Source organism: Otolemur garnettii, unplaced genomic scaffold (genome assembly GCF_000181295.1).
Source record: "Otolemur garnettii isolate 467f Iridium unplaced genomic scaffold, OtoGar3 scaffold00007, whole genome shotgun sequence".
NCBI lineage: Eukaryota > Metazoa > Chordata > Mammalia > Primates > Galagidae > Otolemur > Otolemur garnettii.
The window spans coordinates 40,641,946-40,655,659 of NW_003852402.1; the positions used below are offsets into that span (position 1 = coordinate 40,641,946).

General features: G+C 43.9%; 1 protein-coding gene across 1 annotated transcript in view; it reads left to right on the top strand.

Annotated features, from left to right (window-relative positions):
* The window catches only part of E2F7 (E2F transcription factor 7), a 43,972-nt gene extending 32,068 nt beyond the window's left edge, over nt 1-11,904 (top strand). Inside the window, exons 8-13 of the mRNA XM_003783397.2 lie at nt 2,044-2,229; nt 2,675-2,747; nt 4,449-4,938; nt 6,307-6,556; nt 9,201-9,619; nt 11,685-11,904. Coding sequence (XP_003783445.2) covers nt 2,044-2,229; nt 2,675-2,747; nt 4,449-4,938; nt 6,307-6,556; nt 9,201-9,619; nt 11,685-11,855 — 1,589 coding nt within the window. The 3' untranslated portion in view covers nt 11,856-11,904. The remainder of the gene's footprint in view (nt 1-2,043; nt 2,230-2,674; nt 2,748-4,448; nt 4,939-6,306; nt 6,557-9,200; nt 9,620-11,684) is intronic.
* The last annotated feature ends 1,810 nt before the right edge of the window (nt 11,905-13,714 follow it).

The window sequence follows — 13,714 nt, forward strand, 5'->3', positions numbered from 1 at the left end:
TATCTGGCCGTGTAAAGTTGTCCCAGTTCACTGCTGCTTTTTCCATTTCTTTGTCTTTTTTCTCCATGTTTCACTTTTATACAGTTTTCATGGCTGGGTCTTGAGTTCACCAGTGTTTTTCCTGCAATGTCGGCCCTGCCTTGAGTCCTGTACACTATGTTTTTCATCTTCACCTCTGTGTTATCTCCAGTGGTTTGATTTGGACCCTGACGTTTCTGATGTCTCTATTTGGCATGTTCAGTCTTTCTTGTAGCTCCTTAGATTTATGGAACCCAAGTCTGATAACAGTTCTGATGTGCTGGTCTCCTAGTCTGTCGTCTGTCACTCCTGGATCAATGTCAATTGATTTTTCTTCTTAGTCTGGGTTATATTTTCCTGTTTCTCTGTGTACATGGTACTTTTTAATTGTGTGCCAGACACTGAGAATTATATGTTGTTAAGTAGTAGACATTTTTTGTGCTCCTAAAAATGTTCTTGATCTTTGTTCTGGGATGCAGTGAAGTTACATGGGAACAGGGATCCTTTTTGATCTTGCTTTTAAGCTTTGCTGGAAAGGACATCATCAGCATTGAGTCTAGTACATTCGCCCCCATTACGGAGGCAGCCCCCTTTTTAGTACTGTAAATAATGCACCCTGACTTTGGAGGTTTTTTCCACTGTAGCTGCTGGCCTCAGGCCCCATCATCAGCCCTGTATGAGCTGCAGACTCCCTGCACTCCTTTGGTGAGCTTGTCTCTGGCCCGGGGAAGCCTTCTCACATGCCTCAGTGCTCCACTGAATGTTTGAGGAAGACTCTGCAACCCCCCAGCACTCTTTTTCTGCACACCTCCCTTCTCCGCATTTGGCCCTGCAAACTCTAGCTGCCTTGGCTTTCCAGGACACACAGCTGCATCCTCAATTTACGGAGACCACCAGACTCTGCCTAGCAACCCTTCCCAGCATCACACCTAGAAACATCCTCCAGACAGTAAGCTAGAACCATCAGCGCTCACCTCATTAGATTCCTGCCAGTAAGGACCACTGCCCTTCATGTCTGATGCCCAGTGTCTTAGAGCCATTGTTTTGTACATTTTGTCCAACGTGTAACTTGTTTCAGGAAGGAGGCGACATGGTCCTTGCTACTAGCTTCACCTGTTTTCCTTTTGATTTTGTCATTTCTGGATTTTTCTAAAAGGACCCTTTATGGGGCTTTTGTTATAAGAAAAAGAAAACCATAAAGGTAATTTTGTTTCTCAGTTTTAAAGTTGTGTTAACATGAAAGTGTTTTATAATGTAAGTCTAGCTGGGCCTTTCCATTTATTAGATTGGTTTTATAATTTAAGTGTGCATGCTTTGAGCTTAGAAAAAAGTTAGCACAAGTGAACAAGGTAAGACTGGCCGTCTGGACAACAGGGGTGGCCACTTGCGTCTATCTAGAAAATTCTGTCTGGACTTTACTCAGGCTTCTTAAAGCCCAAAATGTGCCTGCAGGGCCACCAGCCTTCCGTCATCTCCCCTGTGCTGCAGCATTTGAACCGTGACACTCCTGCTGACCTTACTTGTCTGGTCACTTAGTAACTGAGCTTCCTACTGCATAAGAGAGAGATAATAAAGCAGGATAGAAAATAGTGTTCTCATGTTCACTGCCCTAGGTCTGTGGCACAGGAGGCTGGTCTCAATTAATCTTGAAAGTGAATCTCAAAATATGCAAGTTGGGCTGAGCGTGGTTGGATTTGCCTTTGCTACTCTCTGCTCAGATGGAGCCTCCAAAATGTCAGGTTCCTTCTAATTTGGGTTGAAGAACATCTTTCTCTACTTATGTTGCAGTTCAGATAACTTTAGAATATATACGGATTCAATCTCATTTTATAGTCATCCACTAACTTTTGGGGAAAAAATTAGTACATCGAAAGAAATTGAGGTTTGAGACAAGGCTCATAAAATCCCTTTGATTTATAGGGTAGCTCCATTAAAATTATAGGTTCAAAGCCATCTCTTAAAAAGACTAAAATAATCCTGAAGGATAGCTGTATAAAAACACTGCCGATCCTCTCATTTATTTAGACGAACAACGCGTGGATGTTTCTGCATCTGTCTCACCAGAATTGAAAAGAGAAACATACGGTCAGATCCAAGTCTGCACAAAACAGAAGCTGGCTCGTCATGGCTCTTTTAACACAGTTCAGGCTTCTGGGAGGATCCAGAGGAAAGTAAACTCGGAACCCAGCAGCCCATACAGAGAAGAACAAGGTACCCTGCCCTTGCCTAATTCGTGGGATCCATCAGCTGCCGTGTAATTGCAGCTCTTTAACATGAGCTAACTGTTCAGACCCTGCCGGTTTTTTCCAGAGGTCTGCTTACTGGGGGCAAAGAAGATGCTGACTTCACAGGCTGTGAACATGGCCTCATGCCTAAAACTAATCCTGGTCAGCCTTAAAGATAAGTTGGCTTGCCACGGTTGGCCTGTGTTTTAGAAATTCATTAGACTTACAAAGTGACACTCATTTTTCTTACTAATTCTTGATGAGATCTGAATTCTAACAGCAAGCTTCTAGAAATTTCTTTGAATCAAAACCAGAGCAGATTTGAGATAGTCTTATAATCCCTGAGCTGAGAGCCACAAATTCTGCCGTATGAGATTGGTATGTATAAGTCTCATCCTGTGTTTCGTAAACCTTCATTTTTTCCCTTTCAGGGTCAGGGTGCTACTCTTTAAAAATTGGAAGCCTGGCTGCTGTCTACAGACAGAAAATAGAAGACAGTTCCTGGTAAGTAGTCTAGAATAACTCAGACTACTGCATTCCGTTTGCTAATATTAACTTTGACTACAGTGAAATGCCACCCATTAAAAGGTAAAATCTAAGTCAGCTATTTGTTTATTATGAATTGGTAGATTTCCTTTTTATGCCTAACACCGAGTATGAAATAGCATCAGAGACACAAAAATATAAAAAATGTACCCTAAAAAAAAAAAAGTACCCTATAAGCTATGATAGCTAATAAGAGAACCACAGAAAAAGATAAAACAGTAAGAAAAGACATTTCGCTACTAGCTTGACACCAAGCATCATGTCCCACAAATCCTCCTGTCATCATCACAGCTGACCTTGTTTACTGACTACCAGGTACTGTCCCAAGGGTTTTAATGTATATTAGCCCATCTGATCATAGTAATCATCTTTGGAGGTAGATACCATTATCCTTATTTTAGAGGCTTCTTTTAGCCTCTTTGTTATAAAGCCAAAGAGGCTAAATAACTTGCCCAAAGTCTCATTGATAATAAGGGATAGAACTGGCATTCAAATCCAGTCTGTCCAACTTAAATTTGGGCTCTGATTTTGAAAGAGATTGTATTTTATCAGAGGTGAGCAATACCGATCGCTCACTGGGGGCTGTGATAGGAGCCCAGGGCCCTGCGTTTTGTTCTTAGCCGCACAATGGACAGTGAGATGACAGGCAAATTAGGTCTTGTGATTCCATCACAAAGGCTGAAAAAAGTCCCTGGCCTCTGTTAACTATTTTATTTTTATTTCAGTAGACATAGAGTGTGGTTCTTACTCAGGCTACTCTCCAACTCCTGACCTCTAGCCATCCTCCTGCCTTGGCCTCCCAGAGTGCTAGGATTACAGGCGTGAGCCACCACACCTGGCCTGTTAACTATCTTAAAGGATTTTCCTCATCTGTTCCTAAAAGTATTCTGAAAACATAAATGTGATTTTGAATCTTTGGAAACTTCAGTATAAAAAGCCAAGTCATTGTTTATGATCTCATATACTGATGGGACTTAATTGTAAATACACGCTGTCTAAAAACTCCTTAGTAATCCCGAGCAGAATGAGACAAGCCTGAGAAAGTAATTGAGAGGTCAGTTTGCTCCCTCACTCACTGCCAGCTTCACTTAATTCACGCTGCGCTGGAGACGAACTAGTTGTTTTCTAAATCAAAGTGAGACTCTGTTGTCCACCCAGGGTCGGTCGCAGTGACTGAGAACCCAGGCTCTGGCATCAAGCCGATGTGGTTGTGGGTCCCAGGTTCCCATTTGAGAGCTGTCTCACCTTAGGCAGGTCAATTAGCTTGTGAGCTTCTGGTTTTCACACTGGTAAGTTAGGGAGATGAAAGTAGCTATTAGCATAATTGTATAAAATTATTATAATATTATGCTAATCATAATAGTATCTACATGCCTGGCAAGGGGGTAAGTGCTCAGTAATTAATAACGGCTAGATGGGGAGGAGAAGTAGCAGGCCCCCGGGCAGCTCTCACCTAAGGTTCCGGCAGCTCTTCCCACACTGGCTCTCCCACCCCATCCCTACCCACCCAGTTATCTGGCTCTGGGTGAGCTCGTACGCGTTCAGGGAGTATGTTTTAATACCTGCCTGAGCAGTATGATCTCCCTTCTGGCTCTCTTTGGGGAAGCGAGTTGGTCGAACATGCTAACTCGATGGTATTTGTTGTTTTCTTTATTGCAGGGGGGAAGCCTTGGACAGTAAGCGAGTGGAACCATCAAGCAGCTTGGACCCTGTTGTTCCTTTCCCTGTCCTCTCTGTCGACCCTGAATACGGTGTTAATCCTTTAGACCACTCAGTATTTTCGGTTGCTCACATGGACCTGCAGACATTCTCCAGGCAGAACAGCCTGAGTGGACAAGTAGATGTCTCAGTCACGTCCGTAGCCTCTGCCGTGGAGAGCTTGAAGCCAGCTCTACTTGCCGGCCAGCCCTTCTTGTGTGTGCCGGCCACCTCGCTGTTCATGCTGTGTGGGGGCCTGCAGGAGGGGCTGTCCCCGGGGTCCGGGCCAGAAAAGGATGGCAGAATTTCCGAAGCTCCAGGGTCAGGAGAGCTGTCGTCGGCACCCTCGGCTCAGAAGCGCCTCTGTGAGAAACAGCCAGAGGCGGAGCCAGCGACAAAAAGACCAAGTAGGGACTATGAAGAGAGCTCCCTGTCACTCATCATGCTCAAGGTGAGGGGGTGCAGGTGGCTGTGTCTGGTGACGTCCCACTGGCCCCGAGTTTCTTCCTAATGGAGACACATACATATTAATAAGCGACCAAGGCGGGTACGGTGGCTCACACCTGTAATCCCAGCACTCAGGGAGGCCGAGGCAGGTGGATTGTCTGAGCTCACAGGTTCAAGACCAGCCTGAACCAGAGCGAGACGCTCTCCCTAAAAATAGCCAGGCATTATAGCGGGCTCCTGTAGTCCCAGCTACTTGGGCTTAGCCAAGGGAATCACTTGAGCTTAAGTAAGAGTTTGAGGTTGCTGTGAGTTATGATGCCATGGCACTCACTGAGGGTGACAAATAAGACTCTGTCTTTAAAAAAACAAAAAATAAGCCATGGAGTCTGGAATGTGAGGCTATTTTGTGTGTCACTTGCATAATTAAGCAGTGGACTGGCTCTCCCAAAAATCTTTCCTTAAAATAGAACTGTCAGAAAACAGATTTTTATGAAAGTCACACTTTGTATAAAATATTAAAAAAAATGAAGAATAAACCTTACCCATCATCCACCACATAGAGGCAATCGCTGTTAACATGTTTGTATATTTCTTCTAGTCTTTTTTACATCCTTTTAAAAAAAAATAAGTTGGGATTCACTGAAATAATCTTCCTCCAGCACGCAGCTGAGTTCCAGAGCAAGTCTGTGCTCGGTCCGTTCTCTTCCCTGCTCGGTGATCCTGTTTCCCTGGCTACAAAATGCCACAAAAATAGGAGCCGTCCCTGTCCCCACATAGTAGCTAGTCAGAGGTTAATGATATGTGACCAGTAAAACTCTGGGGAAGCAGAAGTGCGGTCATTACAGCAGTTTGCGGTGGGTCAGCACGGCACGCTTCCTGGGATTCATCCCACCGTTTTGGAACCTTTCTCCTCTCCTCCTTTCTCTTGCCAAAATGGATTTTTCTCATTTTGTAGCTAGCCTGAGTTGCAGATCAGAAATGAAAGACTGACTGGCACATGTCTTAGTAATTAAGACAGCTAATTGGGGCCAGCCCACAATCCGTGTAAAGCCCAAGACTGCAGCCTCAACACCCTTTATTTGTTACCAGCTTGGAAATTATACAGTCTAAACACCAGGCCTGGGTTTCCGTTACTAAAGTGTCTATCTTTTGCATACTTAGAAGTCATAAGCCTGTAGAGGCTCATGACCTGACATTTATTTTCAGACCATTCCTACAGATAGAATTAAAACAACTCACAGTGCACGCAGTTATTGTACCGTACAAGTGTTCTACTTTATTGTTTGTGTTTGCTATGTTGAGAAACTAGTACTTAAGATTTACTGCTGAAATTTTGACTTGATTTTCTGCTTCCTGGTCTGGTTGTGCTCAGACACCCTCAGATTCCACAGACTTTGCCTCTCCCGGGACTCTGGGGAGCTGGGCATTCACACCCCTCGAAGACATTCATGGGAACCGCCAGCTCCGTGCTTCCGAGGAGGCGTCAGGAAAGGCGACTGCAAACTGCTTTGCTTCCTCTGAGTGGGGACATCCTTCTACTGATGTGGAAAAGCCTTCAAAAGAAAATGAAAGCACCAAAGATTCCTCTTTGTTGCAATATTTTTATGTGCAGCCTCCAGCCGGTAAGGGATGTCATCGTGTCTTAGAGTCCCTTGTGGTAGTCATACCCTGAATTGGATTCTTCAATGTTTGTCTGTCACCTGACAAAAGCAGCTTAATGACGTGCTGCTGTCTGTCGCCTGAGTCATTTTACTCTTAGCCCCTACTTTTCTCCATCTATAGAATGAAAGGAAAAGCTGCTTCTGCTTTCACCACCGTGAAGAAAAATGGGAAAATAATTAGAGCAGGGAACTGAAAAAAAAAAATACAGGCTGGGCACAGTGGCTCACATCTGTAATCCCAGCACTCTGGGAGGCTGAGGTGGGTGGATCACCTGAGCTTAGGAGTTAGAGCCCACCCTAAGCAAGAGCAAGACCCCCATCTCCACTAAAAATAGAAAAACTAGCTGCCTGTAGTCCCAGCTACTTGGGAGGCTGAGGCAAGAGATTCACTTGAGCCCAGAGTTTGAGGTTGCCGTGAGCTGTGATGATGCCATGGCACTCTACACAGGGCAACAGTAAAACTCTGTCTCCAAAAAAAAAAAAAAATTTAACTTTATTTGGTGAAAAAGCACAACAAATTCAAGACATGATTCTACTTTATAATGCAGCTGGATCCGGTGTTGGCTTATAATATAATACAGGGTGGACATAAAGTTCGTGTGTAGCTTACTATGTTAAACTATTTTAAATTGCACACGCACTTTATAGATACCCTGTAGTATGACCCATTGGGTAGTCCGGTTTTATATGTGCAGCTAGCATTCTGAGCTCTGCGTATTTAGAAGTGCTGAAGATACCGTGGTTGAGTAGCAGTCTGGAGTAAGAGGGCTTGACACTTACCACCATGAATCACCTGCATGAACTTAACAGCCTTATTGGTAAAACAGCAATAATAGTAATGCCTGCTTCATGGGGGAGCTATGAAAATTGAATTAAACTTAGTAAGATAATTCCTCTAAAGCACTTAAAATAATAATGCCTGGCCATGACACTCAATAAATTCTGTTACTATTTTGAGTTAAACCTGAAATATGATAGTTAATGTTTAAAATGTGTACTGTGTGTGTAAAGCTGGTCTTGATGCAAAGATACTTACATTGATTTTTCTTGATTGCTTGTTAGCTTAAGCCTAACCTGCCAGAACAGGTTAGGAAGGTATTTATTATTGTTCTCTTATCTACAAAACATTCTTGTTCCTTTAGCAAATATTTCTTGTGTGTTGGTCAGTGTTAGTGATACACTGATGAACAAAAACAGACTCAGCCCCTGCTGAGTGAAATCACAGCCCAGCACAGGGATTCTTTTTTATTTTTTTTATTTTTTTATTTTTTATAGAGACAGAGCCTCAGTCTCACTTTATCACCCTCGGTAGAGTGTGATGGTGTCACAGCTCACAGCAACCTCTAATTCCTAGGCTCAGGCAATTCTCTTGCCTCAGCCTCCTGAGTAGCTGGGACTGCAGGCACCTGCCACAACGCCCGGCCATTTTTTGTTGCAGTTTGGCCAGAGCCAGGCTTGGACCTGCCACCCTTGTTATATGGGACCGGCGCCCTACCCACTGAGCCACAGGCACCACCCCAGGGATTCTTAACTTTTTCTCTGCCATGGACCTTTTGACAGTTTAGTGAAGCCCAAAGATTACCCTCAAAATGGGTTTACAGATGTGGCTTGGCACCTGTAGCTCAGTGATTAGGGCGCCAGCCACATACACCTAGGCTGGTGGGTTCCAGCCCAGCCTGGGCCTGCTAAGCAGCAATGACAACTGCAACCAAAAAATAGCCGGGCGTTGTGGTGGGTGCCTATAGTCCCAGCTACTTGGGAGGCTGAGGCAAGAGAATCACTTAAGCCCAAGAGTTTGAGGTTGCTGTGAGCTATGAGGCCATGACACTCTACATAGGGCAACAAAGTGAGATTCTGTCTCAAAAAAAGAAAAAAAAGTTTACAGATTTATAGAATGAAATACTTAGGATTACAAAGGAAGCCAATTATACTGAATATAATTAGAAAAATAATTTTTGAAATCACAGCCAAAGTTGACCAAGTGACTGAAATAAACTGGTCAGCCCACAGAGGTGGTCAACAGGAGGGCCCAGGCCCACTGTACTGGTAGGCACATGTGGTGAAAGTTAGGTCGGCTCAGGGAGGTGGTCAGCTGTACTTATCATAATAAAATGATCTAACAGCAAGTCCAGCACTGTCATAATCTGCACATTCTGATGACCTTAATAGTGTATTAAGAAATCTGTAATAGCTGTGATATAGTATGAACATTTCTGAATTTTTACTAGTGACAGAGTCAAAGTACTGTTAATATTGTCATGTTGCCTGTGATAATAATCGAGCGAAATATAAATTTTTGGTTAGAAGTTTACAAAAGGAGAGATGTCATTATTCTCATGCAAGTTTCACCTCCTCCTCAGTTTGGGTTCCCTGTAACTCCCTTCAAGATCCCTTTGCAGGCATGAAACAAATGATTGCAGGGATCGACGTGCTGGCCTGGCTGCTGCTGGGCAGGCATGGGTGGGGCTGTTTGGCAGGGTCAGCGGAGGGAAGGCTCCATCGGTCTTTGATTCTTGTGGACTCTCATTTGGAAGGACTGTGAGGAACGTGGCTTCAGTGGCATCTTCACGGTGCATTGATCTTCCTTGTTCTGCTTCTGTTTCAGGATTAAATGGCTTTAATGTGGTCTTCCCTGGAGGTCAGAACCCCCACTCCGGGGGCCCGCCCGCGGGTCAGCTGCCGCCCTTCGGTGTTCCCTGCATGGTCGTGCCAGCTCCAACTCCAGGCCCTTTTCCTGTGCTCTGTTCTCCCGCAATGCCTGGCCTGGTTTCTTCTGCTCCTGGCACTCTCGCCAACACAGGACCTGTGAACTTCAGCTTGCCTGGCCCTGGATCAGCAGCTCATCTTGTCATCGGCCCTGCAGGCATAGTTAATCCAAAGTCATCCACACTCTCTTCTGCAGACCCTCAGCTTCAGGGTCAGCCCTCACTTAACCTGAGTCCTGTTATGTCAAGGTCACACAATGTCATCCAACCTGAGTCCCCCATTTATGTGGGACATCCAGTCTCAGTCAAATTACAAAAGGTGAGACTCAAAGTTGTCCTGAAGACTCCATCACTCTCAGATGGAGTATGCCTGTGCTGTATTAGCTTTTATTTTAGCCGTGAGGTTGTAGGACAGAGGCACTAGGACAGGCTCTGCCAAGCTTCCGTCAAAGACCCAGAGTTATCTTCTTATTTTATAAAACATAAAGACACGAGGCAAGAAATCCTGTGAGTTAAAGACAACAATGTGGTTTTTTGTTGGTTTGTTTTGGGGGGGGGGCGTTGAGACAGTGTCTCACTGTGTTGTCCCCGTGGACTGCCGTGGCATCACAGCTCACAGCAGACTCAAACTCGGCTCAAGCCATTGTCTTTTCTTGCCTCAGCCTCCCAAGTAGCTGGGACTACAGGTGCCCACCACAACGTCCGGCTATTTTTAGAGACAGTCTTGCTCTAGCTCAGGCTGATCTCGAACCTGTGAGGTTAGGCAATCCACCTGCCTCAGCTTCCCAGACATCTAGGATTACAGGTGTGAGCCACCTCGTCCATCCAATGATGTGTTTTTTAATTGTCATTCTGTATTCAGAATTAGAGAGGACCTATTTTAGGCATAAGTCAGAGGAACTTTTGAGAAATGCTGAATATTTAGATGATTTCACTGATCGCCAAGCTTTTATTGAAAACAAACCACCCTAAATTTTAATTGTGTAGGTATAAAAGCAATCAAGGGAAACAGAAGTTTTTATACTAACTCAGTCTCAGCCTCAGTCATTTCTTAAAATGTGATGTTTAAAGGCAAATGTGTATATATATGTGTATAGATATTATATACTCATAAAACATAAAAATGTGCATAGAAGTGTATAATCAATACAAGTTAATCAGTACTGTATTTGACCCCCAAACTCCATTTGTAGATCAGTCAACAAATATTTGTGGAGTTCCTGTTACACATAGTATATTGGGCATCATTCAGAGTAATTACTTACTCTCCTAAAGAAAGGGTTGTGTTTGGCCAAACATATTTTTTTTTTTCTTTTATTTATTTATTTTGAGCAGAGTCTCATTCTATTGCCTGGATAGAATGCCATGGCATCATCATAGCTCACAGCAACCTCAAACTCTTGGGCTTGAGCAATCCTCTTGCCTCAGCCTCCCCAGTAGCTGGGACTATAAGTGGCAAGTTTTTTCCGTTTTTCAGTAAAGATGGGGTATCGCTCAGGCTGGTCTCAGACTCCTGAGCTCTGGTGATCCACCCACCTCAGCCTTCCAAAGTGCTAGGATTATAGGCATGAGTCACCGCACCCGGCCAGCCAAAAATATTTTAGATAAGTTATTCAAAGCCTCAAAAGTTTGCTAGAGGGTGGCACCTGTGGCTCAAAGGAGTAGGGTGCTGGCCCCATCTACCGGAGGTGGCAGGTTCAAACCCAGCCCCAGCCAAAAACTGCAAAAAAAAAAGTTTGCTAGGCATTGAAATAAACATGTTAGCTTCTCCAAAGGTCATACAAGATTATATATGCCTTTTGCTCTTGAGTTATACGCCGACACCCACCTGGACAGTGAAAATACCATGGTAAGCAGGATAATGCTTCCTGCCATTTTAGGGGCCCATTAAGGGGATACATTTTTAATAGTTAACATGAGAGGATAAATAAGTATTAGCAAATAACAGAAAGAAGGAACGCATGCACACATAATATTTGCCTCAAAGGTGCTTACAAATATGATCTTGTTCAATTATTACAACCCTAGGAAGTCAGAACTTTCATCATCCCCACGGCATGTATGAAGAAACTCAGGGACAGACTGATGAAGTGATTTGCACGAGCTCACCCAGCTAGTTATGACAGAGCCCAGATCTGGCTCCAGGTGCCACGTTTATGGCCTCTGGTAAACTGCCTCTCTGCACCCAGAATAAATGAACTTAGTTTCCATCTGCGATAAGGATGGTGAAGACGGTTAATGGGTGATTGTGACAGGAAAGCAGAGGAGGGGACGCCTCCCCGGGGGTCCCGGTGACAAAGGGCAAGGAAGGGCTTCCTTCCCGTTCGCAGATTGAAAACAGTCTGACTTGACTTCGGTTTCCACTCTCTTTTTTGTTTGTTTAGTCTCCAGTTCCAGTGACCCCCAAGAGCATCCGTCACACACAGCGTGAAACGTTTTTCAAAACCCCTGGCAGCCTCGGAGACCCTGTCCCGAAGAGAAGAGAAAAGAGTCAGTCGCGAAACGCCAGTTCGGCTCAGAGGAGGCTGGAGATCCCGGGCAGTGGGGCTGACTAACCGCCACCGGGGCCATGGGGTCAAACCATCTGACTTTTTCCCTGTGTTCCAGGCGACATCCTAAGCAGGACGCAAACCGTCCAGTGGTGAGGACACGTCCTTCCTCTCCCTTTCATCAACTGGTTCTGTTAATTCCCACCATCATGATCATTCTATTTTCCTGAAGGTAATTGTTATTAATTATGCATTTCATACAGTTAGAGTTCAGACTCTCCGCGTGGTGTCACGGTAAAAGCACCGGCTGACTTTTATGGTTGGATTCAAGAATCACCTTATGGCTGGAGTAGATCTGCCCAGGCAGCCGGAGCCTTGTGGTTTTTCTGAAGGGGGGTTGTCTAGCACTTAACGAGGGTAAGCGTCCTTCACATGCAATTCCACTTGCCCCGAGTCTATCTGTGGTGAGATAAACTTCCTTCCTGCAGTTTAAAAAAGCTACTGCTTCCTTCGGCTTCGTCCGGAAGCCACCTTCACTTGTGAATCCTATGGTATTATTTATTTTGTTCCTGAAATGGGATTTAGTGCAAAAAGTTTACAACTACAGCCTAACTCATTTTTTTCAGGGTGTGACGACTTGAATGTTTATGTTTTTTTCCTATAATTTGCCCTGCACTTAAATTCTGCAACCTGGTTATAATGTGGATAAGTGTGTACCCATGACAGATGTCAAGACCAAAATAACTGTGAATACCACACCTTGCTGTAAATGAACTGTGCCGACCCTGTCTGTGGGCATGAGATCTGAGATGAACTCTAGCGGCCTGACGGCTGCTTATCCAGTAACTGTGTGAACACGGAGGTTTTACTGTTCATTTCTAAAAATCCTACTGTGTTCAGTTCCCTTCACTACATGCCCTGTGTTTTTTATTTAAATATTAACTGTAGAGTATCAGGTATGGCTGCCTTCTAATGCTTGCTGTTTGTAGAATGAATCAGGATGGTAGGTCACATGGAGAATCAGAGCCTGGATGAGACCTTTTTGTTGATTTCTGAAGAGTAGAAATGGGTAGAGGGCGATGGGTGATCCTTTTCTTTTTCTTTTACTTCTTCATGTTATGAAGGGGAAAGGGGAAAATGGATACATTATGTCCCTAGCCAAGAATATTTCAAACCATAGTTAGATGGTACTTCTGAAAAATGGTAACAGCGAGTGCAGGAGTTCATTGTTCTAACATGAATATAATTCTAGAAGCTGTGTTGTTAAACCACACGGGGGTGAGAACCTCAAGCCTAAAGGCCACATGTGGCCCCCCAGGTCCCCAAGTGTGACCCCTCGACCGAATCCAAACATCACAGAATGAATCCCTTTGTTAACAAAGTTTGTTCTATAAAATTTGGCCTCATTCAAGGATCCAGAATGCCACGTATTGGCCTCAAGGACACAAGTCCCCATCCCTGCAAAGTTCATTAAGTCACCAAACCAGTTTTTTGTGTTCCTACCTTTATTAATATTTACCTCTCTTGTCTCTTCAGAGTAAATAACTCCCTTCCTGCCTGCCCGCCTTCCTTCATCTTTTCTTCCTGTCTTTCAAAACTTCTATCTAGATTTAGAATCTTAATGTAGGATTTTATTTTTATTTTTTGGACCCAATAAATTGCTTTATGAAAGAATAAAAATATTAATTTAAGAGACTCTGAGAGTCTGAGTAAAGTAGCTTTATATTAACTACAGGATAATATTAGCCTTATTGTCCCTACAAGATTTTTTAAAACTTGAGGTAGGTAGCCAGATTAAGTAAGCTTGCTACTTACATAAAATTTTTATCAACACTAAACTTTTAAAGTTTACAAGATTGTATTTTTTCCCTTTGTAACTATCTTCTCTAGAGTTAGATTAAAAATGTAGTTCCAGCTGTCAACAA